At 33.3% G+C, this 27,061-nt stretch overlaps 2 protein-coding genes across 3 annotated transcripts in view; one reads left to right on the top strand and one right to left on the bottom strand.

Annotated features, from left to right (window-relative positions):
- Positions 1–19,473, top strand: part of LOC127265246 (uncharacterized) — a 56,911-nt gene extending 37,438 nt beyond the window's left edge. For both annotated transcript variants that reach the window (XM_051294974.1, XM_051294975.1), the window contains exons 4-5: positions 142–248; positions 18,980–19,473. In XM_051294974.1, coding sequence (XP_051150931.1) covers positions 142–248; positions 18,980–19,096 — 224 coding nt within the window. In that variant the 3' untranslated portion in view covers positions 19,097–19,473. The remainder of the gene's footprint in view (positions 1–141; positions 249–18,979) is intronic.
- Positions 19,474–22,788: 3,315 nt separating this feature from the next.
- LOC127265139 (uncharacterized) lies at positions 22,789–25,078 on the bottom strand. The gene is made up of 3 exons (XM_051294820.1): positions 24,418–25,078; positions 24,227–24,327; positions 22,789–23,746 (listed from the first exon to the last, which is right to left on the bottom strand). The coding sequence occupies exons 1-3, from the start codon at positions 24,816–24,818 to the stop codon at positions 23,124–23,126; spliced, it is 1,125 nt and encodes a 374-aa protein (XP_051150777.1). The 5' UTR covers positions 24,819–25,078; the 3' UTR covers positions 22,789–23,123.
- Positions 25,079–27,061: the final 1,983 nt, after the last annotated feature.

The raw sequence follows: 27,061 nt of genomic DNA, 5'->3' as shown, positions 1-27,061 counted from the left end.
TTATATTTTGTAATAATAATGCTTTGAGAATTTTCATAATAGCAGTTATAGGAAAGACCAGTGTAAGCATGATTTTTATTTTTTTACTTAATCTCTTACTTCTAGGAGTTATATGGAAGCATTGAGAAATGGTTTATCTAGTGCAGCACCATTGCAATTCGATACAAAGGTATTATTGGAAAAGGCTTCAACATATCAACGGATTTAAAGGAAAAAGCTTCAGCATATCGGTGGATTCAAATTTTAAGGTATGTGCTTCCATAATTTGAGAAAGTTGAAATCATATTTAACAAAAAAAAAAAATGTGGCAATTTCAGGCTGATGTTACTCATTCCGACACGCAAAAAATTAGTGCATTTTTTGCGAGAAAGAGAGAGTAATATTTTTTTGGTTTGTCTCGGGCTGTTTTAAAATTGAAGTCCGATAAGCCCGGCCTGATTCTGGATTGGGTTTGAAAACCCGAACCAAGCCATGGCCCGGTTTCCAAGTATACCGGGCCAGGCCAGCCCACAATTTTAATATTAAGTTTTAATTAAATTTTGTGTTTTTTTTAGAAGATAAGTTATATTAGTCTAAGTTGATATAATTAGGAAAAAAATATGTTTATTGATAATTAAGAATTAAAAAAAAAAAATTAATTCATGCAAGTCCCGGGACCGACGTAAAAATAAATCTATTCCTATATGCATAATGCTAAATTAAATTAAATGCATAAATGTAAAAGGAAAGGGACGGATTACTCCCTATGATGTATTCGGTCGTCCGATCATCCGGCCGCTCCCTACGTATGCATCTAAAAAGATTTAAAATAGATATTAGTATATATGTATAGGAAACAAAAAAATAATATTAAAATCACTTACCTTGGATTTGAAATCGAGATCGAAGGATCTTTGCGGATCCCCTCGTCCCCACGTAAGCTTTACCTACAAATTAAAAACACTTGAAAATAAGTTAGTATAAAATATAGAAACAAAAAAATTAATGCATGCATGTCCCGGGACCGACGTAAAAATAAATCTATTCCTATATGCATAATGCTAAATTAAAAAATTAAATGCATAAATGTAAAAGGAAAGGGACGGATTACTCCCTATGATGTATTCGGTCGTCCGATCATCCGGCCGCTCCCTCTCGTATGCATCTAAAAAGATTTAAAATAGATATTAGTATATATGTATCGGAAACAAAAAAGTAATATTAAAATCACTTACCTTGGATTTGAAATCGAGATCGAAGGATCATTGCGGATCCCCTCGTCTCCACATAAGCTTTACCTACAAATTAAAAACACTTGAAAATAAGTTAGTATAAAATATAGAAACAAAAAAATTAATGCATGCATGTCCCGGGACCGACGTAAAAATAAATCTATTCCTATATGCATAATGCTAAATTAAATTAAATGCATAAATGTAAAAGGAAAGGGACGGATTACTCCCTATGATGTATTCGGTCGTCCGATCATCCGGCCGCTCCCTACGTATGCATCTAAAAAGATTTAAAATAGATATTAGTATATATGTATAGGAAACAAAAAAATAATATTAAAATCACTTACCTTGGATTTGAAATCGAGATCGAAGGATCTTTGCGGATCCCCTCGTCTCCACGTAAGCTTTACCTACAAATTAAAAACACTTGAAAATAAGTTAGTATAAAATATAGAAACAAAAAAATTAATGCATGCATGTCCCGGGACCGACGTAAAATAAATTTATTCCTATATGCATAATGCTAAATTAAATTAAATGCATAAATGTAAAGGAAAGGGACGGATTACTCCCTATGATGTATTCGGTCGTCCGATCATCCGGCCGCTCCCTCTCGTATGCATCTAAAAAGATTTAAAATAGATATTAGTATATATGTATCGGAACAAAAAAAAGTAATATTAAAATCACTTACCTTGGATTTGAAATCGAGATCGAATGATCTTTGCGGATCCCCTCGTCTCCACATAAGCTTTACTTACAAATTAAAAACACTTGATAATAAGTTAGTATAAAATAGATAGAAACAAAAAAATTAATGCATGCATGTCCGGGACCGACGTAAAAATAAATCTATTCCTATATGCATAATGCTAAATTAAATTAAATGCATAAATGTAAAAGGAAAGGGACGGATTACTCCCTATGATGTATTCGGTCGTCCGATCATCCGGCCGCTCCCTACGTATGCATCTAAAAAGATTTAATATAGATATTAGTATATATGTATAGGAAACAAAAAAATAATATTAAAATCACTTACCTTGGATTTGAAATCGAGATCGAAGGATCTTTGCGGATCCCCTCGTCTCCACGTAAGCTTTACCTACAAATTAAAAACACTTGATAATAAGTTAGTATAAAATATAGAAACAAAAAAATTAATGCATGCATGTCCCGGGACCGACGTAAAAATAAATCTATTCCTATATGCATAATGCTAAATTAAAAATTAAATGCATAAATGTAAAAGGAAAGGGTCGGATTACTCCCTATGATGTATTCGGTCGTCCGATCATCCGGCCGCTCCCTCTCGTATGCATCTAAAAAGATTTAAAATAGATATTAGTATATATATGTGTAGGAAACACAAAAGTAATATTAAAATCACTTACCTTGGATTTGAAATCGAGATCGAAGGATCTTTGCGGATCCCCTCGTCTCCACATAAGCTTTACCTACAAATTAAAAACACTTGAAAATAAGTTGGTATAAAATATAGAAACAAAAAAATTAATGCATGAATGTCCCGGGACGACGTAAAAATAAATCTATTCCTATATGCATAATGTTAAATTAAATTAAATGCATAAATGTAAAAGGAAAGATATGGATTACTCCATATGATGTATTCGGTCGTCCGATCATCCGGCCGCTCCCTCTCGTATGCATCTAAAAAGATTTAAAATAGATATTAGTATATATGTATAGGAAACAAAAAAGTAATATTAAAATCACTTACCTTGGATATGAAATCGAGATCGAAGGATCTTTGCGGATCCCCTCGTCTCCACATAAGCTTTACCTACAAATTAAAAACACTTGAAAATAAGTTAGTATAAAATATAGAAACAAAAAAATTAATGCATGCATGTCCCGGGACCGACGTAAAAATAAATCTATTCCTATATGCATAATGCTAAATTAAAAAATTAAATGCATAAATGTAAAAGGAAAGGGACGGATTACTCCCTATGATGTATTCGGTCGTCCGATCATCCGGCCGCTCCCTCTCGTATGCATCTAAAAAGATTTAAAATAGATATTAGTATATATGTATCGGAAACAAAAAAGTAATATTAAAATCACTTACCTTGGATTTGAAATCGAGATCGAAGGATCTTTGCGGATCCCCTCGTCTCCACATAAGCTTTACCTACAAATTAAAAACACTTGAAAATAAGTTAGTATAAAATATAGAAACAAAAAAATTAATGCATGCATGTCCCGGTACCGACGTAAAAATAAATCTATTCCTATATGCATAATGCTAAATTAAATTAAATGCATAAATGTAAAAGGAAAGGGACGGATTACTCCCTATGATGTATTCGGTCGTCCGATCATCCGGCCGCTCCCTACGTATGCATCTAAAAAGATTTAAAATAGATATTAGTATATATGTATAGGAAACAAAAAAAAATAATATTAAAATCACTTACCTTGGATTTGAAATCGAGATCGAAGGATCTTTGCGGATCCCCTCGTCTCCACGTAAGCTTTACCTACAAATTAAAAACACTTGAAAATAAGTTAGTATAAAATATAGAAACAAAAAAATTAATGCATGCATGTCCCGGGACCGACGTAAAAATAAATCTATTCCTATATGCATAATGCTAAATAAATTAAATGCATAAATGTAAAAGGAAAGGGACGGATATATCCCTATGATGTATTCGGTCGTCCGATCATCCGGCCGCTCCCTCTCGTATGCATCTAAAAAGATTTAAAATAGATATTAGTATATATGTATCGGAAACAAAAAAGTAATATTAAAATCACTTACCTTGGATTTGAAATGGAGATCGAATGATCTTTGCGGATCCCCTCGTCTCCACATAAGCTTTACCTACAAATTAAAAACACTTGAAAATAAGTTAGTATAAAATATAGAAACAAAAAAATTAATGCATGCATGTCCCGGGACCGACGTTAAAATAAATCTATTCCTATATGCATAATGCTAAATTAAATTAAATGCATAAATGTAAAAGGAAAGGGACGGATTACTCCCTATGATGTATTCGGTCGTCCGATCATCCGGCCGCTCCCTACGTATGCATCTAAAAAGATTTAAAATAGATATTAGTATATATGTATAGGAAACAAAAAATAATATTAAAATCACTTACCTTGGATTTGAAATCGAGATCGAAGGATCTTTGCGGATCCCCTCGTCTCCACGTAAGCTTTACCTACAAATTAAAAACACTTGATAATAAGTTAGTATAAAATATAGAAACAAAAAAATTAATGCATGCATGTCCCGGGACCGACGTAAAAATAAATCTATTCCTATATGCATAATGCTAAATTAAATTAAATGCATAAATGTAAAAGGAAAGGGAAGGATTACTCCCTATGATGTATTCGGTCGTCCGATAATCCGGCCGCTCCCTACGTATGCATCTAAAAAGATTTAAAATAGATATTAGTATATATGTATAGGAAACAAAAAAATAATATTAAAATCACTTACCTTGGATTTGAAATCGAGATCGAAGGATCTTTGCGGATCCCCTCGTCTCCACGTAAGCTTTACCTACAAATTAAAAACACTTGATAATAAGTTAGTATAAAATATAGAAACAAAAAAATTAATGCATGCATGTCCCGAGACCGACGTAAAAATAAATCTATTCCTATATGCATAATGCTAAATTAAAAAATTAAATGCATAAATGTAAAAGGAAAGGGTCGGATTACTCCCTATGATGTATTCGGTCGTCCGATCATCCGGCCGCTCCCTCTCGTATGCATCTAAAAAGATTTAAAATAGATATTAGTATATATGTATAGAAACAAAAAAAGTAATATTAAAATCACTTACCTTGGATTTGAAATCGAGATCGAAGGGTCTTTTCGGATCCCCTCGTCTCCACATAAGCTTTACCTACAAATTAAAAACACTTGAAAATAAGTTAGTATAAAATATAGAAAAAAAAAATTAATGCATGCTTGTCCCGGGACCGACGTAAAAATAAATCTATTCCTATATGCATAATGCTAAATTAAATTAAATGCCTAAATGTAAAAGGAAAGGGACGGATTACTCCCTATGATGTATTCGGTCGTCCGATCATCCGGCCGCTCCCTCTCGTATGCATCTAAAAAGATTTAAAATAGATATTATATATGTATCGGAAACAAAAAAGTAATATTAAAATCACTTACCTTGGATTTGAAATCGAGATCGAAGGATCTTTGCGGATCCCCTCGTCTCCACATAAGCTTTACCTACAAATTAAAAACACTTGAAAATAAGTTAGTATAAAATATAGAAACAAAAAAATTAATGCATGCATGTCCCGGGACCGACGTAAAAATAAATCTATTCCTATATGCATAATGCTAAATTAAATTAAATGCATAAATGTAAAAGGAAAGGGACGGATTACTCCCTATGATGTATTCGGTCGTCCGATCATCCGGCCGCTCCCTCTCGTATGCATCTAAAAAGATTTAAAATAGATATTAGTATATATGTATAGGAAACAAAAAAGTAATATTAAAATCACTTACCTTGGATTTGAAATCGAGATCGAAGGATCTTTGCGGATCCCCTCGTCTCCACATAAGCTTTACCTACAAATTAAAAACACTTGAAAATAAGTTAGTATAAAATATAGAAACAAAAAAATTAATGCATGCATGTCCCGGGACCGACGTAAAAATAAATCTATTCCTATATGCATAATGCTAAATTAAATTAAATGCATAAATGTAAAAGGAAAGGGACGGATTACTCCCTATGATGTATTCGGTCGTCCGATCATCCGGCCGCTCCCTACGTATGCATCTAAAAAGATTTAAAATAGATATTAGTATATATGTATAGGAAACAAAAAAATAATATTAAAATCACTTACCTTGGATTTGAAATCGAGATCGAAGGATCTTTGCGGATCCCCTCGTCTCCACGTAAGCTTTACCTACAAATTAAAAACACTTGAAAATAAGTTAGTATAAAATATAGAAACAAAAAAATTAATGCATGCATGTCCCGGGACCGACGTAAAAATAAATCTATTCCTATATGCATAATGCTAAATTAAAAATTAAATGCATAAATGTAAAAGGAAAGGGTCGGATTACTCCCTATGATGTATTCGGTCGTCCGATCATCCGGCCGCTCCCTCTCGTATTCATCTAAAAAGATTTAAAATAGATATTAGTATATATGTATAGGAAACAAAAAAGTAATATTAAAATCACTTACCTTGGATTTGAAATCGAGATCGAAGGATCTTTTCGGATCCCCTCGTCTCCACATAATCTTTACCTACAAATTAAAAACACTTGAAAATAAGTTAGTATAAAATATAGAAACAAAAAAATTAATGCATGCTTGTCCCGGGACCGACGTAAAAATAAATCTATTCCTATATGCATAATGCTAAATTAAATTAAATGCCTAAATGTAAAAGGAAAGGGACGGATTACTCCCTATGATGTATTCGGTCGTCCGATCATCCGGCCGCTCCCTCTCGTATGCATCTAAAAAGATTTAAAATAGATATTAGTATATATGTATCGGAAACAAAAAAGTAATATTAAAATCACTTACCTTGGATTTGAAATCGAGATCGAAGGATCTTTGCGGATCCCCTCATCTCCACATAAGCTTTACCTACAAATTAAAAACACTTGAAAATAAGTTAGTATAAAATATAGAAACAAAAAAATTAATGCATGCATGTCCCGGGACGGACGTAAAATTAAATCTATTCCTATATGATAATGCTAAACTAAATTAAATGCATAAATGTAAATGGAAAGGCACGGATTACTCCCTATGATGTATTCGGTCGTCCGATCATCCGGCCGCTCCCTCTTCACAAAACCTTCTTCATCCCCTTCTCGGAATTCCACCTGCCCCTGCCCTGCCCCCGAAATTCTCCAGAACCCTCTTCACAAAACCTTGTTCATCCCCTTCTCGGAATTCCCTGCGCCTGCCGCTGCCCTCGGAAATTCTCCAGAACCCTCTTCACAAAACCTTCTTTATCCCCTTCTCGGAATTCCCCCTGCGCCTGCTCCTGCCCCCGGAAATTCTCCAGAACCCTCTTCACAAAACCTTCTTCATCCCCTTCTCGGAATTCCCCTGCGCTTGCCCCTGCCCCCGAAATTCTCCAGAACCCTCTTCACAAATCCTTCTTCATCCCCTTCTCGGAATCCCCCCTGCGCCTGCCCCTGCCCCCCGAAATTCTCCAGAACCCTCTTCACAAAACCTTCTTCATCCCCTTTTCGGAATTCCCCTGCGCCTGCCCCTGCCCCGGAAATTCTCCAAAACCCTCTTCACAAAACCTTCTTCATCCCCTTCTCGGAATTCCCCCTGCGCTTGCCCCTGCCCTGCTCGTACCCCTTGCATTTGCATTGCAGCCCCAAAAACATATAATAATGTATACAAAATCAAAATAAAGAATATTTATAATGTATGCTTTAACGGCTACTTACCTAATATAAAAAACTTACCATATATAATTTCACATTTTAATATTATGTGTATATTAAAATTAAAATTAAAATCAAAATCAAAATCTATGTTTAAAGGCTACTTACCTAATATAAAACTTACCATATATAATTTCATATTTTAATATTATGTGTATATTAAAATTAAAATAATTTCTTTTTTTAATATTATGTGTATATTAAAATCAAAATCATTATGCTTAACGGCTACTTACCATATATAATACCCTCCTATGTAATCTAATAAAAATTAAAATAATTTCTTTTTTTAATATTATACGTATATATATATTTTTTATATTTAAATTATATTTTATTGCTTCTATAAAAATATAATATTTTATTTGAATATACTGCTAAAATTACATATATTTTTTTATAATCATTAATTTTATTATATTACTAATGATTTTTTAAATAGATTAATAATTTAAAATTTATTTTACCGGTGTATTAATTTTGTATTTTAGTTTAAAGTAGTGTAAAAAAAAAATACCCCCTCCGTCCCAACTAAGTTGTCCATTTTAGCTGAGGCATGAAGTTTTAGTTATGATGTAATTAGTAAGTAATTAAGAAATATATTAGTAAAAATAATTATGGTATATTAGTAAAAATAATTATAGATTAGAATGACTTAATAGTTAATTAAAATAAAAATATATATATAGATTATGAATTTTAAAATATTAAACTGTTTTTTTAGTCCCGTAACTGGACCCCTTTATCATTTTAGTCTTGTAAGTGGAGCCTGTCGCAAACTAGTCCCATAAGTGAAAAATTTTCGTTGTTTTAGTCCTCCGGCGCCGGAGATGCCCGCGTGGCTCGCCGGAGGTGACGTGTCCGCCAGGTGTCCTGCCAGGTCAGCGACACCTGGCAGACACGTGGATTTATTTATTTATTTAATTTTTTTAATTTTTTTAAATTAGATCAAATAAAAAAAATATAAAAATACAAATAAGATTTAAAATAAGTTTTAAAAACAATTATAAAAAATGAAATAAAAAAATAAAAAAAATCCACGTCAAAAGGAAAGGGACGGATTACTCCCTATGATGTATTCGGTCGTCCGATCATCCGGCCGCTCCCTCTCGTATGCATCTAAAAATAATTAAAATAGATATTAGTATATATGTATAGGAAACAAAAAAATAATATTAAAATCACTTACCTTGGATTTGAAATCGAGATTAAATGATCTTTGGGGATCCCTCGTCTCCACATAAGCTTTACCTACAAATTAAAAAACTTGAAAATAAGTTAGTATAAAATATAGAAACAAAAAATTAATTCATGCATGTCCCGGGACGGACGTAAAATTAAATCTATTCCTATATGCATAATGTTAAACTAAATTAAATGCATAAATGTAAAAGGAAAAGGACGGATTACTCCCTATGATGTATTCGGTCGTCCGATCATCCGGCCGCTCCCTCTCGTATGCATCTAAAAAGATTTAAAATAGATATTAGTATATATGTATAGGAAACAAAAAAGTAATATTAAAATCACTTACCTTGGATTTGAAATAGATTTAAGGATCTTTGCGGATCCCCTCGTCTCCACATAAGCTTTACCTACAAATTAAAAACACTTGAAAATAAGTTAGTATAAAATATATAAACAAAAAAATTAATGCATGCATGTCCCGGGACCGACGTAAAAATAAATCTATTTCTATATGCATAATGCTAAATTAAATTAAATGCATAAATGTAAAAGGAAAGGGACGGATTACTCCCTATGATGTATTCGGTCGTCCGATCATCCGGCCGCTCCCTACGTATGCATCTAAAAAGATTTAAAATAGATATTAGTATATATGTATAGGAAACAAAAAAATAATATTAAAATCACTTACCTTGGATTTGAAATCGAGATCGAAGGATCTTTGCGGATCCCCTCGTCTCCCCATAAGCTTTACCTACAAATTAAAAACACTTGAAAATAAGTTCGTATAAAATAAAGAAACAAAAAAATTAATGCATGCATGTCCCGGGACCGACGTAAAAATAAATCTATTCCTATATGCATAATGCTAAATTAAAAAATTAAATGCATAAATGTAAAAGGAAAGGGTCGGATTACTCCCTATGATGTATTCGGTCGTCCGATCATCCGGCCGCTCCCTACGTATGCATCTAAAAAGATTTAAAATAGATATTAGTATATATGTATAGGAAACAAAAAAGTAATATTAAAATCACTTACCTTGGATTTGAAATCGAGATCGAAGGATCTTTGCGGATCCCCTCGTCTCCCCATAAGCTTTACCTACAAATTAAAAACACTTGAAAATAAGTTCGTATAAAATAAAGAAACAAAAAAATTAATGCATGCATGTCCCGGGACCGACGTAAAAATAAATCTATTCCTATATGCATAATGCTAAATTAAAAAATTAAATGCATAAATGTATAAGGAAAGGGTCGGATTACTCCCTATGATGTATTCGGTCGTCCGATCATCCGGCCGCTCCCTCTCGTATGCATCTAAAAAGATTTAAAATAGATATTAGTATATATGTATAGGAAACAAAAAAGTAATATTAAAATCACTTACCTTGGATTTTAAATCGAGATCGAAGGATCTTTGCGGATCCCCTCGTCTCCACATAAGCATTACCTACAAATTAAAAACACTTGAAAATAAGTTAGTATAAAATATAGAAACAAAAAAATTAATGCATGCTTGTCCCGGGACCGACGTAAAAATAAATCTATTCCTATATGCATAATGCTAAATTAAATTAAATGCATAAATGTAAAAGGAAAGGGACGGATTACTCCCTATGATCTATTCGGTCGTCCGATCATCCGGCCGCTCCCTACGTATGCATCTAAAAAGATTTAAAATAGATATAAGTATATATGTATAGGAAACAAAAAAATAATATTAAAATCACTTACCTTGGATTTCAAATCGAGATCGAAAGATCTTTACGGATCCCCTCGTCTCCACGTAAGCTTTACCTACAAATTAAAAACACTTGAAAATAAGTTAGTATAAAATATAGAAACAAAAAAATTAATGCATGCATGTCCCGGGACCGACGTAAAAATAAATCTATTCCTATATGCATAATGCTAAATTAAAAAATTAAATGCATAAATGTAAAAGGAAAGGGTCGGATTACTCCCTATGATGTATTCGGTCGTCCGATCATCCGGCCGCTCCCTCTCGTATGCATCTAAAAAGATTTAAAATAGATATTAGTATATATGTATAGGAAACAAAAAAGTAATACTAAAATCACTTACCTTGGATTTGAAATCGAGATCGAAGGATCTTTTCGGATCCCCTCGTCTCCACATAAGCTTTACCTACAAATTAGAAACACTTGAAAATAAGTTAGTATAAAATATAGAAACAAAAAAATTAATGCATGCTTGTCCCGGGACCGACGTAAAAATAAATCTATTCCTATATGCATAATGCTAAATTAAATTAAATGCATAAATGTAAAAGGAAAGGGACGGATTACTCCCTATGATGTATTCGGTCGTCCGATCATCCGGCCGCTCCCTCTCGTATGCATCTAAAAAGATTTAAAATAGATTTTAGTATATATGTATCGGAAACAAAAAAGTAATATTAAAATCACTTACCTTGGATTTGAAATCGAGATCGAAGGATCTTTGCGGATCCCCTCGTCTCCACATAAGCTTTACCTACAAATTAAAAACACTTGAAAATAAGTTAGTATAAAATATAGAAACAAAAAAATTAATGCATGCATGTCCCGGGACCGACGTAAAAATAAATCTATTCCTATATGCATAATGCTAAATTAAGTTAAATGCATAAATGTAAAAGGAAAGGGACGGATTACTCCCTATGATGTATTCGGTCGTCCGATCATCCGGCCGCTCCCTACGTATGCATCTAAAAAGATTTAAAATAGATATTAGTATATATGTATAGGAAACAAAAAAATAATATTAAAATCACTTACCTTGGATTTTAAATCGAGATCGAAGGATCTTTGCGGATCCCCTCGTCTCCACATAAGCTTTACCTACAAATTAAAAACACTTGAAAATAAGTTAGTATAAAATATAGAAACAAAAAAATTAATGCATGCATGTCCCGGGACCGACGTAAAAATAAATCTATTCCTATATGCATAATGCTAAATTAAATTAAATGCATAAATGTAAAAGGAAAGGGACGGATTACTCCCTATGATGTATTCGGTCGTCCGATCATCCGGCCGCTCCCAACGTGTGCATCTAAAAAGATTTAAAATAGATATTAGTATATATGTGTAGGAAACAAAAAAATAATATTAAAATCACTTACCTTGGATTTGAAATAGAGATCGAAGGATCTTTGCGGATCCCCTCGTCTCCCCATAAGCTTTACCTACAAATTAAAAACACTTGAAAAGAAGTAGTATAAAATATAGAAACAAAAAAATTAATGCATGCATGTCCCGGGACCGACGTAAAATTAAATCTATTCCTATATGCATAATGCTAAATTAAATTAAATGCATAAATGTAAAAGGAAAGGGACGGATTACTCCCTATGATGTATTCGGTCGTCCGATCATCCGGCCGCTCCCTCTCGTATGCATCTAAAAAGATTTAAAATAGATATTAGTATATATGTATAGGAAACAAAAAAGTAATATTAAAATCACTTACCTTGGATTTGAAATCGAGATCGAAGGATCTTTGCGGATCCCCTCGTCTCCACGTAAGCTTTACCTACAAATTAAAAACACTTGAAAATAAGTTAGTATAAAATATAGAAACAAAAAAATTAATGCATGCATGTCCCGGGACCGACGTAAAATTAAATCTATTCCTATATGCATAATGCTAAATTAAATTAAATGCATAAATGTAAAAGGAAAGGGACGGATTACTCCCTATGATGTATTCGGTCGTCCGATCATCCGGCCGCTCCCTACGTATGCATTTAAAAAGATTTAAAATAGATATTAGTATATATGTATAGGAAACAAAAAAATAATATTAAAATCACTTACCTTGGATTTTAAATCGAGATCGAAGGATCTTTGCGGATCCCCTCGTCTCCACATAAGCTTTACCTACAAATTAAAAACACTTGAAAATAAGTTAGTATAAAATATAGAAACAAAAAAATTAATGCATGCATGTCCCGGGACCGACGTAAAAATAAATCTATTCCTATATGCATAATGCTAAATTAAAAAATTAAATGCATAAATGTAAACGGAAAGGGACGGATTACTCCCTATGATGTATTCGGTCGTCCGATCATCCGGCCGCTCCCTCTCGTATGCATCTAAAAAGATTTAAAATAGATTTTAGTATATATGTATCGGAAACAAAAAAGTAATATTAAAATCACTTACCTTGGATTTGAAATCGAGATCGAAGGATCTTTGCGGATCCCCTCGTCTCCACATAAGCTTTACCTACAAATTAAAAACACTTGAAAATAAGTTAGTATAAAATATAGAAACAAAAAAATTAATGCATGCATGTCCCGGGACCGACGTAAAAATAAATCTATTCCTATATGCATAATGCTAAATTAAGTTAAATGCATAAATGTAAAAGGAAAGGGACGGATTACTCCCTATGATGTATTCGGTCGTCCGATCATCCGGCCGCTCCCTACGTATGCATCTAAAAAGATTTAAAATAGATATTAGTATATATGTATAGGAAACAAAAAAGTAATATTAAAATCACTTACCTTGGATTTGAAATCGAGATCGAAGGATCTTTGCGGATCCCCTCGTCTCCACGTAAGCTTTACCTACAAATTAAAAACACTTGAAAATAAGTTAGTATAAAATATAGAAACAAAAAAATTAATGCATGCATGTCCCGGGACCGACGTAAAATTAAATCTATTCCTATATGCATAATGCTAAATTAAATTAAATGCATAAATGTAAAAGGAAAGGGACGGATTACTCCCTATGATGTATTCGGTCGTCCGATCATCCGGCCGCTCCCTACGTATGCATTTAAAAAGATTTAAAATAGATATTAGTATATATGTATAGGAAACAAAAAAATAATATTAAAATCACTTACCTTGGATTTTAAATCGAGATCGAAGGATCTTTGCGGATCCCCTCGTCTCCACATAAGCTTTACCTACAAATTAAAAACACTTGAAAATAAGTTAGTATAAAATATAGAAACAAAAAAATTAATGCATGCATGTCCCGGGACCGACGTAAAAATAAATCTATTCCTATATGCATAATGCTAAATTAAATTAAATGCATAAATGTAAAAGGAAAGGGACGGATTACTCCCTATGATGTATTCGGTCGTCCGATCATCCGGCCGCTCCCTCTCGTATGCATCTAAAAAGATTTAAAATAGATTTTAGTATATATGTATCGGAAACAAAAAAGTAATATTAAAATCACTTACCTTGGATTTGAAATCGAGATCGAAGGATCTTTGCGGATCCCCTCGTCTCCACATAAGCTTTACCTACAAATTAAAAACACTTGAAAATAAGTTAGTATAAAATATAGAAACAAAAAAATTAATGCATGCATGTCCCGGGACCGACGTAAAAATAAATCTATTCCTATATGCATAATGCTAAATTAAAAAATTAAATGCATAAATGTAAAAGGAATGGGTCGGATTACTCCCTATGATGTATTCGGTCGTCCGATCATCCGGCCGCTCCCTCTCGTATGCATCTAAAAAGATTTAAAATAGATATTAGTATATATGTATAGGAAACAAAAAAGTAATATTAAAATCACTTACCTTGGATTTGAAATCGAGATCGAAGGATCTTTTCGGATCCCCTCGTCTCCACATAAGCTTTACCTACAAATTAGAAACACTTGAAAATAAGTTAGTATAAAATATAGAAACAAAAAAATTAATGCATGCATGTCCCGGGACCGACGTAAAAATAAATCTATTCCTATATGCATAATGCTAAATTAAAAAATTAAATGCATAAATGTAAAAGGAATGGGTCGGATTACTCCCTATGATGTATTCGGTCGTCCGATCATCCGGCCGCTCCCTCTCGTATGCATCTAAAAAGATTTAAAATAGATATTAGTATATATGTATAGGAAACAAAAAAGTAATATTAAAATCACTTACCTTGGATTTGAAATCGAGATCGAAGGATCTTTTCGGATCCCCTCGTCTCCACATAAGCTTTACCTACAAATTAAAAACAATTGAAAATAAGTTAGTATAAAATATAGAAACAAAAAAATTAATGCATGCATGTCCCGGGACCGACGTAAAAATAAATCTATTCCTATATGCATAATGCTAAATTAAAAAATTAAATGCATAAATGTAAACGGAAAGGGACGGATTACTCCCTATGATGTATTCGGTCGTCCGATCATCCGGCCGCTCCCTCTCGTATGCATCTAAAAAGATTTAAAATAGATTTTAGTATATATGTATCGGAAACAAAAAAGTAATATTAAAATCACTTACCTTGGATTTGAAATCGAGATCGAAGGATCTTTGCGGATCCCCTCGTCTCCACATAAGCTTTACCTACAAATTAAAAACACTTGAAAATAAGTTAGTATAAAATATAGAAACAAAAAAATTAATGCATGCATGTCCCGGGACCGACGTAAAAATAAATCTATTCCTATATGCATAATGCTAAATTAAAAAATTAAATGCATAAATGTAAAAGGAATGGGTCGGATTACTCCCTATGATGTATTCGGTCGTCCGATCATCCGGCCGCTCCCTCTCGTATGCATCTAAAAAGATTTAAAATAGATATTAGTATATATGTATAGGAAACAAAAAAGTAATATTAAAATCACTTACCTTGGATTTGAAATCGAGATCGAAGGATCTTTTCGGATCCCCTCGTCTCCACATAAGCTTTACCTACAAATTAGAAACACTTGAAAATAAGTTAGTATAAAATATAGAAACAAAAAAATTAATGCATGCATGTCCCGGGACCGACGTAAAAATAAATCTATTCCTATATGCATAATGCTAAATTAAAAAATTAAATGCATAAATGTAAAAGGAATGGGTCGGATTACTCCCTATGATGTATTCGGTCGTCCGATCATCCGGCCGCTCCCTCTCGTATGCATCTAAAAAGATTTAAAATAGATATTAGTATATATGTATAGGAAACAAAAAAGTAATATTAAAATCACTTACCTTGGATTTGAAATCGAGATCGAAGGATCTTTTCGGATCCCCTCGTCTCCACATAAGCTTTACCTACAAATTAAAAACAATTGAAAATAAGTTAGTATAAAATATAGAAACAAAAAAATTAATGCATGCATGTCCCGGGACCGACGTAAAAATAAATCTATTCCTATATGCATAATGCTAAATTAAAAAATTAAATGCATAAATGTAAACGGAAAGGGACGGATTACTCCCTATGATGTATTCGGTCGTCCGATCATCCGGCCGCTCCCTCTCGTATGCATCTAAAAAGATTTAAAATAGATTTTAGTATATATGTATCGGAAACAAAAAAGTAATATTAAAATCACTTACCTTGGATTTGAAATCGAGATCGAAGGATCTTTGCGGATCCCCTCGTCTCCACATAAGCTTTACCTACAAATTAAAAACACTTGAAAATAAGTTAGTATAAAATATAGAAACAAAAAAATTAATGCATGCATGTCCCGGGACCGACGTAAAAATAAATCTATTCCTATATGCATAATGCTAAATTAAGTTAAATGCATAAATGTAAAAGGAAAGGGACGGATTACTCCCTATGATGTATTCGGTCGTCCGATCATCCGGCCGCTCCCTACGTATGCATCTAAAAAGATTTAAAATAGATATTAGTATATATGTATAGGAAACAAAAAAATAATATTAAAATCACTTACCTTGGATTTGAAATCGAGATCGAAGGATCTTTGCGGATCCCCTCGTCTCCACGTAAGCTTTACCTACAAATTAAAAACACTTGATAATAAGTTAGTATAAAATATAGAAACAAAAAAATTAATGCATGCATGTCCCGGGACGGACGTAAAATTAAATCTATTCCTATATGCATAATGTTAAACTAAATTAAATGCATAAATGTAAAAGGAAAGGCACGGATTACTCCCTATGATGTATTCGGTCGTCCGATCATCCGGCCGCTCCCTCTTCACAAAACCTTCTTCATCCCCTTCTCGGAATTCCACCTGCCCCTGCCCTGCCCCCCGAAATTCTCCAGAACCCTCTTCACAAAACCTTGTTCATCCCCTTCTCGGAATTCCCTGCGCCTGCCGCTGCCCTCGGAAATTCTCCAGAACCCTCTTCACAAAACCTTCTTTATCCCCTTCTCGGAATTCCCCCTGCGCCTGCTCCTGCCCCCGGAAATTCTCCAGAACCCTCTTCACAAAACCTTCTTCATCCCCTTCTCGGAATTCCTCTGCGCTTGCCCCTGCCCCCCGAAATTCTCCAGAACCCTCTTCACAAATCCTTCTTCATCCCCTTCTCGGAATCCCCCCTGCGCCTGCCCCTGCCCCCCGAAATTCTCCAAAACCCTCTTCACAAAACCTTCTTCATCCCCTTCTCGGAATTCCCCCTGCGCTTGCCCTGCCCTGCTCGTACCCCATTGCATTTGCATTGCAGCCCCAAAAACTTATAATAATGTATACAAAATCAAAATAAAGAATATTTATAATGTATGCTTTAACGGCTACTTACCTAATATAAAAAACTTACCATATATAATTTCAGATTTTAATATTATATGTATATTAAAATTAAAATCAAAATCAAAATCAAAATCTAGGCTTAACGGCTACTTACCTAATATAAAAAACTTACCATATATAATTTCACATTTTAATATTATGTGTATATTTAAATTAAAATTAAAATCAAAATCAAAATCTATGCTTAACGGCTACTTACCTAATATAAAAAACTTACCATATATAATTTCACATTTTAATATTATTTGTATATTAAAATTAAAATTAAAATTAAAATCAAAATCAAAATCTATGCTTAAAGGCTACTTACCTAATATAAAACTTACCATATATAATTTCACATTTTAATATTATGTGTATATTAAAATTAAAATAATTTCTTTTTTTAATATTATGTGTATATTAAAATCAAAATCATTATGTTTAACGGCTACTTACCATATATAATACCCTCCTATGTAATCTAATAAAAATTAAAATAATTTCTTTTTTTAATATTATACGTATATATATATATATTTTTATATTTAAATTATATTTTATTGCTTCTATAAAAATATAATATTTTATTTGAATATACTGCTACAATTACATATATGTATTTATAATCATTAATTTTATTATATTACTAATGATTTTTTTAAATAGATTAATAATTTAAAATTTATTTTACTGGTGTATTAATTTTGTATTTTTAGTTTAAAGTAGTGTAAAAAAAAATACCCTCTCCGTCCCAACTAATTTGTCCATTTTAGCTGAGGCACGAAGTTTTAGTTATGATGTAATTAGTAAGTAATTAAGAAATATATTAGTAAAAATAATTATGGTATATTAGTAAAAATAATTACAGATTAGAATGACTTAATAGTTAATTAAAATAAAAAATATATATAAATTATGAATTTTAAAATAGGATAAACTGTTTTTTTAGTCCCGTAACTGGACTCCTTTATCATTTTAGTCTTGTAAGTGGAGCATGTCGGAAACTAGTCCCATAAGTGAAAAAATTTTGTTGTTTTAGTCCTCCGGCGCCGGAGATGCCCGCGTGGCTCGCTGGAGGTGATGTGTCCGTCAGGTGTTCCGCCAGGTCAGCGACACCTGGCGGACACGTCACCTCCGGCGAGCCACGCGGGCATCTCCGGCGCCGGAGGACTAAAACAGCGAAAATCTTTCACTTATGGGACTAGTTTCCGACAGGCTCCACTTATGGGACTAAAATGATAAGGGGGTCTAGTTACGGGACTAAAAAAACAGTTTACCCTTTAAAATATGATTAAAGTGTATAATCATATTTCCAAAAAATAAAAGAGATAATTTATATAGGATGGATGAATATAGAAAAAGTGGATAAATTAAGTGTGACGGAAAGAGTAATAGGGGGGGAGGGGCGGTCAACGTGACGCGGGAGAGGCATGAGTGCAGTTCGATCGTTGTAGTGTTAAACTATTATATTTTTTAGTGTATAAATTATATATTATATATTTTGTACAAAACTATATATATTATATTTTTTTTTAATATAAATCGAAAATCGTATTAAAAATTAAGTGGCGATGAGAAATGTTTTCCTAACTACCATTACCATTACCATTGTATTTATTTATTAGATTTATCCTTATCTTTGTAGATTCAAATAGAGTGTCTTCCTTCTAGCGGAACTCTAATTTACTCGGTGGCACGGTCACTTCCACACCGTCCGGTGCGTGCACTATCACCTCGTACACGGCATTCGCCTCCTTCCTGACATTTCTTACGCTTCGTTTATACTTCACAACGCTTTTAAAGCCGGAGAAGGCAACCGAGAACGACGGGTAGTTCAAATCTCCCGGAGAAGGCAACCGAGAACTCTAATATTGTTTTATTCGTCAACTTACATAGTATACATAATTTTATTTTGGATTGTTCAATTATAAAGTAATTTATTTTAAAGTAAATGTGGATTTTATCCCACATGATATATAGTCATATACCCTAATTATATTTTTTAATCTAAAACTATTTTTATTATATGATAAATATTTTTATTAATATATTTTTAATTACTTACTAATTATATTTTTTTAAATTCTCATATCTACGGTAAAAAAACAACGATAGTCGGGATGAAGGGAGTAATAAAATAGAGGCATTGTATCTATACATTGTGAAAGAGTTAGAGTGTGAATATGTGAACAAAAACACAATTGGTCTTCAGTGGCCATTATTTCTACCTTATTTTTTTTATATATATAATAAATAAAGTTTGTTTGATTGCGTTTTATAGTTTATTTGATTTGTATTATAATTTGAATTATTAATTTAAATTTTGTCTTAAATAATATTTTAAATTTGATACTTTTGTATTAGAGATATTTTTATTAATAAAACGTACTGGTTGAACAAAAAAAATATTGATTTTTGTTTCATAAAAAATGACTTAACGGTGTGCTAATTGAACTTGTGATCGCGAGATCATGAGTTCAAATTCGTCAGACGCTAATGATTTAAATAATTATTTAATATAATATTTTGTATCAAAATTTATTTCAATATCTTATAAATATAAAAAATAAATTTTAATATGATATTATTTATAATTAGAAAAATACTATATATTATAGATAACATAACAAATACTAGTATTATTTAAAAATAGAACCAACCATACCCAAATTATTCTTTTTCTAACATTATAACGATATATTTCTATATTAGTCAAAATTTGCCCACAATGAACATTAAAAGAATAATAATAAAAGAAAAAAAAATTCATATATATGTTTAATTTGTCATTTAAATTTATGTTAGTTTTTTCATAAAAATTATATATATTTTTTATTTGTTGTATCATAAAAAAAATAAATAAATAATTAAATACATATACCTACGTTAAAAATTTTGTCAAAAAAATTTGAGCATAAATTTAAATTAGGAAGAAAGTATTTATTTAATGCTATCTCCAATCCGTCGTTCTATTTTTGCAGTTGCTACAGTACAAATGCAGCTGATATACAGTACTTTTACTTCAACCATAAATTTTAATTTTTACTTAAAAAAAGTATATTCTCTATATATTCTTCTTTTATATTATTTTATATAATTTTTCATATTTATAAATTATACCCCAACTTTAATTATTTTTACATTATAATCTATACACATATAATTTATATTTTATTTAAAAATTACATATATTAAAAATTAACATTTATAATTAATAACTATTACAAATAAAATAATTTTAAATAAAATAATTAAATGCTATCGAGACAAATAACTATTTAAAATAAAAATTTATACATAATTTTTTATAAAATAAAAGTACACGTTACTTTAAAAAAATAAAATTATATATCACTTAAAAAAATAAAATTATATATCACTTTTAAAAAATAAAATTACACATTATTTTTTTAAAAAAAAAATAAAATTATATCACTTTCCGAAAATTAAAATTATATATTAATTTTAAAAATATAATCATATATAGGGCTGGCAAACGGATAAGGTCGGGTCGGGTTCAGGTTCGGGTCAGCTGAAACGGCTTATAAAACCTTTGACCTGAACCTGACCCATTTAATTAAATGGGTTGATATTTGCAACCTTAACCTGACCTTTTATTAATTGGTCAGCTTAAATATGATTCATATAACCCGTTTAAATCTAAAATTTTTAAATTTTAATTTAAAATTACAATTTATACTAACAAAAAATTTTAATGCATAATATATATACATATTAAAGTAAAAAATTATTTATTCATATCATAAAACCGATATTCAAGAATTAAATTAACAAACACTACGTAATAGTACATAGCACAATCCTTTTATTTTTTTATTGTTTATTTTTATAAAATTGGCCATAAATATTGAATTGTATTGATAAAATTTAAAAAAATTGAAAATAATATTAATTAAACAGGTTAGACGGGTTATTTTCAGGTCGAAAATGTAAACCTTAATCTGACCCATTTAATTAAATGGGTTAAACGGATTTGACCCAATTATTAATTTGGTCGAAAATCTCAACCCAAATCCAACTATTTCAGGTCAGGTACGGGTCAGGTTAATTTTTGCCGGCCCTAATCCCAAGTAGTAGTGTAAATCCTCTCCTAAATCAATGTGAAGCATTTTAATTCCTAACAAGTTGTATGTATGGTAAGAGAAAATTAAGAACTAAGGATATGTATCGAAGAAGAGAAAACATACACCGTGCTTGGGTATCGTCACAATTGATGAAAGCTTTGTCAAGAATTGCTCGCTAGTTCGAATTATTGTGCAATTCTTTCAACAATGACAGCACCATCCACACCGGGCACCGAGTAACATAAACAAGAATATAAAAGAGAAGGAAGTTTAAACAATGTGATAATTGTTCGAGTTCTTCCTCGTTGAAAACATCAAATATCTGTCATGTAACTGCACCTTTGTTATCACCATACCTTGCAAAGTCACTTTCTCATGGCCATTGTTTTTCAAAAACATGAATTAATTCCTTCCACTTCCATCTTTCTCCGGCTATCTGTGATCAGGTAATGCCATAACTACAAGAGAAATTGATGCATCACCAAAATCCAAATGCCATCACAACCAGACCAAAACTGTAATCAAATACATGACATCGCAGCACCTTATTGGCTGGCTTATTACTACTACAGTTTTTAACTTGTAACACGTTTGATTACGCAACTCATGAAGCGAAGCTTGCATGTCTTGCTTACCCCACTGGCATGATTTACACCAATCACAAAAGCAAATTATTCTTAAACACAATTTAAGGTGATAAAAAAACCATATAGCTAACACGGGTAGACCTTAACCGAGGTCTTAAAAAAACCATTATTCGTTCCACTTCCTTATGGATCAATACAAACAGAAGCAGAGTACGTCCTGAAAAATTAAGAGAATATATATAGGATTTAACTTCCTCCAGGATAATGATGAAATAATTACTGCAATAGTGATTAATTACAGATAAGAGACTTTACAACTTCAGACGGAGAAGAAGAGAACAGCGGCAGATTCCGGCTTCGCCGATCGGAAAGGAGACGGCAAAGGCGAGCGGGTTCAAAAGCTTTGACCCGTTACCGCAACTCGGCCCATATTGAATTCATGGGCTCCAATTTCGGCTATTTTATCTAAATAGCCAGCCCATTACGAATTTTGGTTGGTGGGCCACGAAAAGAAATTAATAATTGTTTTTTTCAAAGTCAGTGTGAAAACTTATATTCCTAGTGTACTGTATAAATATAGTATTACTCTAAATAAAATATATATGATGCTATGTCAGAGCTACATGACCTATCAAATATTGTGTTGTCATCTGTGATCGTAAAATTATAAATTTAGACTCCAATTGATTTTAATTTATGCTTTTTTTAGAGACTGATCTTTTTAAAATTAACAACATAACAGAAAACTTAATTTGATAGTGGAGAGCATTATTAAAATAAAATAAACTAAAAAGTTGCAATAGTATAGTTAAAATGAGTTCGACTTTAAAATAAATACATGCATGCATGGGACTGTGTATATATACAGAGGTGGCAGTCTCGAGGCAATCCAGCCCCATCAGTATCATCACATACTTGTGTATAAATATGCATACGTGTATGTATACACTCCGAGAGATGATGCTGGCGGGACTGGACTGGCGTCGGGACCGGTGATCCCATCCCATACAGAAGGAAGGTACATCAAAGAAAGCAAAAAGTACAACGAAGAATAAGCGACACTTGGGTGCACACAGAGCCCAACACCGGATGAATCTCCACCGTCGATAAAAGACGGCTAAGATTGAAGAGCTCTGTAGATAACAACAAAGCAAGGCAAAATAGCGCGCGTACTGAACACGCACAATTCCTCCATATTCGAATAAACGCCGGCGTAGCTGGCGACCGAGTCATACGAGCTTCCGTCGACGGCTTCCGCCGGCGCCGCATTATCGGCGGCGGCGCACTTGACTCTTCCGGCAATCACGCGGCACACGAGCATTGCGCGCCGCGCGTCGGACGAGACGCCGCCAAGGCAGTCGTGGGCGCGGCCGCTGCTGGCGGTGGTGCGGATTCCAGCGACCTTGTTGGCCGGAAAGCCGTGCCGGATAATAGTGCAGACGCCGCAAGCCGGCACGGAGCCGCACAAGCTGGACGAGCCGCGCGCGCCGAGGGAGCACGTGAGAGTAGCCGAGTGGAATCTCAGCAGCTCGTTCCCGTCGGCGGCGCATCTAGCGCTCCCCTTGCCACGTGCCTTGACCGCATCTCTGTAGTCCTCGAACCGTTGGATCGTGCGCCGAGTCGGCTGGACCTTTAATATCCGTTCGATCTTGCATATTGGATTGTCCTTTTTGAGCCAGCTCGACTTGAAGATAATTTCCACAATGTTGCGGCTCGAGTCGTCAGGCCCCAACTCACACACTGTCCAAAAAATATTATATATTATTATTATGAAGTCATTAATAATATATTTAATAATCAGTGAAGAGGAATCAAAAAACAGATATGCGATTGAAAAAACGCCAATGAAGAAGCGCCACGTAAAACCAGGAGAGATTTTTAGAAGCTCCAGGAGCTCCGAACACCAGACCGATCTGCAGCATGGATTCTACTAAATGAACGGTGCAGATCTATCCGAGTCTCGGAACAGCTGATTAATTGACAGCTGTAAAAAATACTCGCCCGCAGCTGGTCCAGTTTAGAAAACGATGTAACAGAGATGCAGAGACCACTGCTTTAAAGAAAAAAGGCAAGGTTTGGTAGTTTTACTGAAAAAAAATGAATCCTAAAAGAACAATCTTTCACGTTTTGGCAATATATCGTAGTTGCAGTAAATTTTCTCCACCTGGTAAAATTTCACCACAATCAATCATATATATGAAGAAATTAAATAATTGCTACCTGCATGACGAACAGCCTGATGATGTTCCAAGCTTTCGATTTTAGGGAAGACTTCTCCACATTGGGGGCAGGCACAGATGCTCGTTCTTGGCAAAGGGTATCTACAGTTAGCTCATCGTTAGAGGGTTTAATTTATCAGCTAATTAATTACTTTAATGGTAACTCTGAATAGATTAAATTGAATTAAGGACCTTGTGGGATCAACAATGGCGTGGCACTCATAGCAACCGGAGAGCTTCCTCAGCTGCATTCCCCGGCCGGTGTAGGGTGCACTGCACGCGCCTGATCTGACGACCGCGGGGGCCTTTTTGTGGAGAAGCCTGGTTTCGTGGCCGGCGGTGCTGCCCTCCGGCGAATTGTCGGATCGATTGACGACACGTGTGTTGCCATGGACGACATCTCTGAAGCTGCAAATGCTGCTGCAGGAGGAGGAGGGTTTGGAGGGGTGGTGGACTTGGGAGTCCTGGACTTGCTTGCAGGTGAGGAGGTTCTTGAATTGGTCCCATGAAGACTGCTGCTTGGCTGTCTGTTTCTTCCGTTTAGAGGAGGGTTTGTGGGAATTAGGGTTTGGTTGGAAACTCAAGACAGCCATGAAAACGATGAGAGATAGTTCAGAGACTGCAATAGAATTGATGGTGAAGGTCTTTGCTAGCTGCCTCTTTCTCTCATCAAGAAAGGTAGAGTGAGAGAGGAAGAGATGGAGGCTATAAAAATTGGGTGGAGATTCTCTTATAAATTTAATGCAAGGTGCAGGGTGAGGGGGTGGGGTGAGGGATCCAAGATGTGTAAACTAATAAGCTCCTGCTCTGTCTGTACTGTTATTCATTAATGGTTTCTTGATGACACCAAAACCCCACACACATGACAAATAAATACACCACTCGCACACTGCAATAAATAAATATGTTTGTAAGTAGGTCATGAGAGAATAGAGTATTACGCCGTGAATTAACAGTGCCACATTAATGTCCAAATTAAATATTTATACACATCATGTGATTGATTTGGGAATGGACGTACACTTTTGTATTCTCTCCTCCATTTGGAAGCCTTAAGACATACGCTTAAGGGTGTAATGAATCAAATTATTGTGACCCCAAAACCCCAAACGAATTGTCAACTTTCTTTATTTATTTTTTTATTTATTTTTAAGTATGTATGTATATATATATACATATATATCGATCTATATATATGTTTGGAAGGTAGTGATTGTTAATACCTACGCACTAACGGATCCCACTACTACTAGGTAGCTGCTGGCCTGTTTCTTCTGCTCATCAAATTAAGTTATCCTCAGACAATGCAAGCACAATCGAGGTCAATCAAAATGAATACACTAAACTAGATTCTAAGTACAAACAAACAAAAGAATACAACAATTTCAAGACTCACCCACACCCAATATTTATTTGATTTAGTTTTTCATCCTTGGTGAGAAAAATTTTAACCTAGCTACTTAAGTTGGCCAATATTTATTTATTTTACTATTCCAAGTCCTCTCCACTAACTAATTTCAGCAAACGTCCAATCATGAGATTCATAACCATGGTTATTAAAATCAAAGTAGCTAGCTAGCTAGGGTCTACAACCTGTGCAATTGAGGGACAGACAGTTTAATTAATTAATTAACCCTGGAGTAGTTAGAAGTCAGAGATTGGTTCAGCCAATATTCTTACAATGCAATGTTAGTTGGACCAACGTGTGTCTGCTTCATTACACGTCATTCTCAACTGCTGCTAAACAAACTAATCTATCTCAGTTATGAATCTGGTGATCTGATCCCATCCCATGATTACTTCTTGAATTGTATCTAGCTAATGTACTGATGATGATGATGAAATCATGCCCCTAATGATAAACCCTTCTCCTGTAGTAGAGGTTTGGGCTCTCGATCTGAAGTTTATATATGATTTCGGACTTATTTGGCCCAATGAACAGGTAAAAAGATTTTGGCCCATCAAGTGATATATGTCTGATTTTGAGAATATATACGTTGTACTAACCAAATTGTATTGATGTTGGGGTTGTCTGTAAATTTTTTGAAGGAATGAAAATGAAACCACAAAAACTCATTCAACTGGAAACAGACTCAATTACCCCAAGAAACAACTTATTTAATCGATCAGATCAGTGCTGACGGTCATTTATTTATTTTTTTCATAAATATTATAATATAAAACTGAAATATTCTATTTTAAATGATATACAAATCAAATCCTACCATAAATAGAATATATATTTTTAAAATTTATTTTAACATATCTCTTCATCGAACAAACTTGAATTTGTCATAAGTGACCGAAAGTAATGTAATTATTCAATAATTAGAGTCAGAAGTAGGACTCTGAACGGCTGGTAGAATTTGAAACATGATTCGTTTGTTCACATTGGAAGAGTAGTAAACAACGGGACACGTTCACAGATTTCAAAGAGATCCGCCCACTTTCAATAGAATTAGAATCAAAATAAAACTTTCCATGTTGTTAGAGTCGAAAATAGAACTCAATCAATAAAAATTGAAATTACAGAGACGAAAACAACATTAATATTAACAGAAGCAAATACATCAATCAAATATAAAAACATATATATGAAATATAACGGGTCATGAATATACCGAGGATAATCCGACTAAAAATTATTTATAATGAGCTATAAATCATCTAAAAAAATAGTACAAAGCTCTAAAATAAAATAAATACAATAATTATAATATATATTTTTTGAGTACATTTTAACAATAAAGATCCAATTTATAGATCCCTTGTTTGTCCTCAGATTCGATGTAAACTAATAGCCATTAGCTTTCTAGCTTATTGGAGCAGAACACGT

The sequence above is a fragment of the Andrographis paniculata genome, unplaced genomic scaffold (genome assembly GCF_009805555.1).
Source record: "Andrographis paniculata isolate CXL003 unplaced genomic scaffold, ASM980555v1 Contig72END, whole genome shotgun sequence".
Classification (NCBI taxonomy): domain Eukaryota; kingdom Viridiplantae; phylum Streptophyta; class Magnoliopsida; order Lamiales; family Acanthaceae; genus Andrographis; species Andrographis paniculata.
Note: the sequence above shows the minus strand (reverse complement) of the source record. Positions and strands in the feature narration are given on the sequence as shown.

Excerpts from the sequence above, each read along its gene's own strand:
- LOC127265139 (XM_051294820.1), bottom strand. The coding sequence starts at position 24,818 with ATGGCTGTCTTGAGTTTCCAACCAAACCCTAATTCCCACAAACCCTCC. Across the intron at positions 24,328-24,417 it reads GCCATTGTTGATCCCACAAG|ATACCCTTTGCCAAGAACGA; the intron begins GTCCTTAATTCA and ends AGCTAACTGTAG. Across the intron at positions 23,747-24,226 it reads TCAGGCTGTTCGTCATGCAG|TGTGTGAGTTGGGGCCTGAC; the intron begins GTAGCAATTATT and ends TTTTTTGGACAG.